Below are 6,000 nucleotides of genomic sequence, written 5' to 3' on the forward strand. Positions count from 1 at the left end.
GAGGATTCTGAGGGATGATGGGGGTTACTGGAGGATGATGGAGGATACTGGGGGATGATGGTGGACAGATTACTGCTGAGGGATTCTGGGGGACCTTGGGGGTCATGGGCGATGCAGGAAGTTCTGAAAGCTGCTGGGGCTTTCTGGGGAGGTTCGGAATTCTGCAGAATCTTTGGGGATTTGCACAGCATTGGGGTGCTGAATTCGGGGCTAATGTCAGTCAATGCAGCTACATACACAGCTTCAATTTATCCATTTATATTTCTATATACACAGCGCACATTATTGGTGGTCGTATCCGTGATTTCTCTATAGAAGTCAATGAATCCTTAAATTACACATCCGTAATCCCCCCCCCCGTATGATCAGCTAAATGTTTTGGGAATTTAATAAAGGGACTGTCCACTCCGGGGTACCCCTTGTTGTTGCTCAGAGAACATTTAACCCCCAGTATGAAATAACAGGAATGATAAGCGGTGCCAGCTGATTTCTCACCATTGCGGTTTTGTACACAGCGTAAACATTCAGAAAACCGCAGGAAATTCTGCCCGAAAAACCGCACCAAATTGTGGTGTAGTTTTCGGGCAGAATGTCAGTTGCGCAAATAATGCAGGAAAAGTAAAAAAAAGTTTATATTTACCCCACGTGCGTTGTCATGGCGACACGTCCCGCTGGTGTGAGTACAGACCAGCCTCCTGGGATGACGCTGTAGTAAATGTGACTCCTGCAGTCTTTGATTGGCTGCAGCAGTCACATGACATAAAACTTCATCACAGGAGTCGAGGCTGTGGTCAAAATAGAGGAACGTGTCGATATGACAACGGCCGGAGGTAAGCATGAATCTTTTATTATCCCAAAGATTACACAAAATTACACAAAAATCGCAACATTGGGCAATTTGTTGCAGATTTTACCTCCATATTGAATTTAATGGGGAAAACCTGCAGAAGAAGAGCAGCGATGCCGCCGCATGAATTGTACATTATAAAACCGCAGGTCCATTTATAAACGTTTTTTCTGCGTGTGTGTAGAAAAGATTTGTTCAGATCTCTACTACTACTGTATTATGCTGCAGATAATCAGCCTCATCACATTCTCCCCCATCACATTCTCCCCCATCACAGTCTCCCCCATCACAGTCTCCCCCATCACAGTCTCCCCCATCACATTCTCCCCCATCACATTCTCCCCCATCACATTCTCCCCCATCACATTCTCCCCCATCACAGTCTCCCCATCACTGTCTCCCCCATCAATGTCTCCCCCATCACATTCTCCCCCATCACAGTCTCCCCCATCAATGTCTCCCCCATCACATTCTCCCCCATCACATTCTCCCCCATCACAGTCTCCCCCATCACAGTCTCCCCCATCAAAGTCTCCCCCATCAAAGTCTCCCCCATCAAAGTCTCCCCCATCAAATTCTCCCCCATCACAGTCTCCCCATCATATTCTCCCCATCACATTCTCCCTCATCACATTCTCCCCATCACATTCTCCCTCATCAGTCTCCCCCATCACATTCTCCCCCATCACATTCTCCCTCATCACATTCTCCCCATCACATTCTCCCCATCACATTCTCCTCCATCACATTCTCCCCATCACAGTCTCCCCCATCACATTCTCCCCATCACATTCTCCCTCATCACATTCTCCCCCATCACATTCTCCCCATCACATTTTCCCTCATCACATTCTCCCCATCACATTCTCCCCATCACATTCTCCCCATCACATTCTCCCCATCACATTCTCCCTCATTACATTCTCCCCCATCACATTCTCCCTCATAACATTCTTCCCCATCACATTCTCCCCATCACATTCTCCCCATCACATTTTCCCTCATCACATTCTCCCCATCACATTCTCCCCCATCACATTCTCCCCATCACATTCTCCCCCATCATATTCTCCCCATCACATTCTCCCCATCACAGTCTCCCCCATCACATTCTCCCCATCACATTCTCCCTCATCACATTCTCCCCCATCACATTCTCCCCATCACATTTTCCCTCATCACATTCTCCCCATCACATTCTCCCCATCACATTCTCTCTCATCACATTCTCCCTCATCACATTCTCCCTCATTACATTCTCCCCCATCACATTCTCCCTCATAACATTCTTCCCCATCACATTCTCCCCATCACATTTTCCCTCATCACATTCTCCCCATCACATTCTCCCCCATCACATTCTCCCCATCACATTCTCCCCCATCACATTCTCCCTCATCACATTCTCCCCATCACATTCTCTCCCATCACATTCTCCCCATCACATTTTCCCTCATCACATTCTCCCCCATCACATTTTCCCTCATCACATTCTCCCCATCACATTCTCCCCATCACATTCTCCCCATCAGATTCTCCCCATCACATTCTCTCTCATCACATTCTCCCTCATCACATTCTCCCCATCACATTTTCCCTCATCACATTCTCCCCATCACATTCTCCCCATCACATTCTCCCCATCACATTCTCTCTCATCACATTCTCCCTCATCACATTCTCCCTCATCACATTCTCCCTCATTACATTCTCCCCCATCACATTCTCCCTCATAACATTCTTCCCCATCACATTCTCCCCATCACATTCTCCCCATCACATTCTCCCCATCACATTTTCCCTCATCACATTCTCCCTCATCACATTCTCCCCCATCACATTCTCCCCCATCACATTTTCCCTCATCACATTCTCCCCATCACATTCTCCCCATCAGATTCTCCCCATCAGATTCTCCCCATCACATTCTCTCTCATCACATTCTCCCTCATTACATTCTCCCCCATCACATTCTCCCTCATAACATTCTTCCCCATCACATTCTCCCCATCACATTCTCCCCATCACATTCTCCCCATCACATTTTCCCTCATCACATTCTCCCTCATCACATTCTCCCCCATCACATTCTCCCCCATCACATTTTCCCTCATCACATTCTCCCCATCACATTCTCCCCATCAGATTCTCCCCATCAGATTCTCCCCATCACATTCTCTCTCATCACATTCTCTCTCATCACATTCTCCCCCATCACATTCTCCCTCATAACATTCTCCCCATCACATTCTCCCCATCACATTTTCCCTCATCACATTCTCTCTCATCACATTCTCCCCATCACATTCTCCCCATCACATTCTCCCCCATCACATTCTCCCTCATCACATTCTCCCCCGGCATCTTGGCTGGAGACTTCTAGTAAATGCTGAATCCTTTATGTTACAGGAGGAATCCCCTCCCCCATATATTACGGCGCAGCAATAGACACAACCTGTATAAAGTGGGGGACAACGAGCTGCGGGGAGCCAGGGGCCTGTCGCATGTACGACTCAGACGCCTACAGGTAAATGTCCTCAATATAAGATCAGTGTAATATAAGATCAGCGTGATATAAGATCAGCGTGATATAAGATCAGCGTGATATAAGATCAGCGTGATATAAGATCAGCGTGATATATGATCAGCGTGATATAAGATCAGCGTGATATAAGATCAGCGTGATATAAGATCAGCGTGATATAAGATCAGCGTGATATAAGATCAGCGTGATATAAGATCAGCGTGATATAAGATCAGCGTGATATATGATCAGCGTGATATATGATCAGCGTGATATAAGATCAGCGTGATATAAGATCAGCGTGATATAAGATCAGCGTGATATAAGATCAGCGTGATATAAGATCAGCGTGATATAAGATCAGCGTGATATATGATCAGCGTGATATAAGATCAGCGTGATATAAGATCAGCGTGATATAAGATCAGCGTGATATAAGATCAGCGTGATATAAGATCAGCGTGATATATGATCAGCGTGATATATGATCAGCGTGATATAAGATCAGCGTGATATAAGATCAGCGTGATATAAGATCAGCGTGATATAAGATCAGCGTGATATAAGATCAGCGTGATATAAGATCAGCGTGATATAAGATCAGCGTGATATAAGATCAGCGTGATATAAGATCAGCGTGATATAAGATCAGCGTGATATAAGATCAGCGTGATATAAGATCAGCGTGATATAAGATCAGCGTGATATAAGATCAGCGTGATATAAGATCAGCGTGATATAAGATCAGCGTGATATAAGATCAGCGTGATATAAGATCAGCGTAATATAAGATCAGCGTGATATAAGATCAGCGTAATATAAGCAGCAGAGACCGAGATTTACAAGAGGAAACGTCAAAACTCATTTACCTCCAAGCCCCACATCAGATCATCAATACAGGGTCCATTCCCTTATAATCTACAGCTTTACTTATCCCGATCCTAAGTTACATCATGTCTTATTCTCCAGTCACAGCCAGAGCTGCAGTCACATTGTATTGTTTTTTTTCTTCTACACTACTTTGCTATGGATAAGTATATGTTCCCCAAGGCACCACATGTTCTGCACAGATGTGAAGTTCTGCAGACTGAGAGCATACAAGCAGCCAGTAGGACTGTGCTTGCTGCTTTGAATGTCACTGGAGTATCAGACATGATGCTACAGCAGAATAGTGACTGCAGCTCTGGATGTGACTGCAGGATGTGGCTTCCAGATCATGTTCTATGTGCTGTTTTTATGTCATTTATAACTTGCGCTCCTCTGTCCTCCAGGCAGCTCTATATCGGGATCCCGACAGTATTGCGCTTTGTGTCGTACATCCCCTGCGTCTTCATCCTCCTCGCTCTCAGACGCACACACGCCCGGACACAGAAAGGGAGGTAGTGACCCCGGCCATGGACGCTGTGGTTGTACAAGGACCGGATGAGCTGCAGGACTGTCAATGCCCCTCCCCCCAGGATCCACGTTATATCCCTTCTATATGACTGGTTTAGAAATTATTGTCAGTTGTCGGTATCACCATCATTATCACTATTATAGAAAGTCACCCTGACAAGTCACCACTAGGTGTCACCACTCAGTAATGACAATAAAGAAAATAGGACAATGCTTCCAAGATTCTTTATATTAACCTAAATAAATCAAAAAATTATGAGCAGATGAATTCTATTACCTGTGTTTAAACTGAGTGGATCCATTTTCTGATACAGACCTCCAAATCCCCTTCACAGTCATAAAACACATAATAACATTCTGCTGCCCAATATATCTGTATGTAGTGAGCACCCCCTAGTGGTGACTGCAAGCAGCAGAATATTATCATGTAACTCTATGGGAGCTGTATACATCTGTATGTAGTGAGCTCCCTCTAGTGGTGACTGCAGGCAGCAGAATATTATCAGGTAACTCTATGGGAGCTGTATATATATATATGTATGTAGTGAGCTCCCCCTAGTGGTGGCTGCAAGCAGCAGAATGTTATCATGTAATTCTATGGGAGCTGTATATATCTGTATGTAGTGAGCTCCCCCTAGTGGTGACTGCAAGCAGCAGAATGTTATCATGTAATTCTATGGGAGCTGTATACATCTGTATGTAGTGAGCTCCCTCTAGTGGTGACTGCAGGCAGCAGAATATTATCAGGTAACTCTATGGGAGCTGTATATATATGTATGTAGTGAGCTCCCCCTAGTAATGACTGCAGGCAGCAGAATATTATCATGTAACTATGGGAGCTGTATATATCTGTATGTAGTGAGCTCCCCCTAGTGGTGACTGCAGGCAACAGAATGTTATCATGTAACTCTATGGGAGCTGTATATATCTGTATGTAGTGAGCTCCCCCTAGTGGTGGCTGCAGGCAGCAGAATGTTATCATGTAACTCTATGGGAGCTGTATATATCTGTATGTAGTGAGCTCCCTCTAGTGGTGACTGCAGGCAGGAGAATGTTATCATGTAACTCTATGGGAGCTGTATATATCTGTATGTAGTGAGCTCCCTCTAGTGGTGACTGCAGGCAGCAGAATGTTATCATGTATTTATATGGGAGCTTCCTATAGTGGTGGCTGCAGGCAGCAGAATGTTATCATGTAACTCTATGGGAGCTGTATATAGCTGTATGTAGTGAG

The 6,000-nt window shown here is 45.1% G+C and overlaps 1 protein-coding gene across 3 annotated transcripts in view; it reads left to right on the plus strand.

Annotated features, from left to right (window-relative positions):
• LOC142722383 (solute carrier organic anion transporter family member 1A2-like) overlaps positions 1 to 4,979 on the plus strand; it is a 52,342-nt gene extending 47,363 nt beyond the window's left edge. For 2 of the 3 annotated variants that reach the window (XM_075848890.1, XM_075848891.1), the window contains exons 14-15: positions 3,257 to 3,374; positions 4,643 to 4,979. In XM_075848890.1, coding sequence (XP_075705005.1) covers positions 3,257 to 3,374; positions 4,643 to 4,754 — 230 coding nt within the window. In that variant the 3' untranslated portion in view covers positions 4,755 to 4,979. Of the gene's footprint in view, positions 1 to 3,256; positions 3,379 to 4,642 lie in introns of those variants that run through there. The other variant, XM_075848892.1, reaches the window with a different exon arrangement.
• Positions 4,980 to 6,000: the final 1,021 nt, after the last annotated feature.

This window comes from Rhinoderma darwinii, unplaced genomic scaffold, assembly GCF_050947455.1.
Source record: "Rhinoderma darwinii isolate aRhiDar2 unplaced genomic scaffold, aRhiDar2.hap1 Scaffold_535, whole genome shotgun sequence".
NCBI classification, from domain to species: Eukaryota; Metazoa; Chordata; class Amphibia; order Anura; family Rhinodermatidae; genus Rhinoderma; species Rhinoderma darwinii.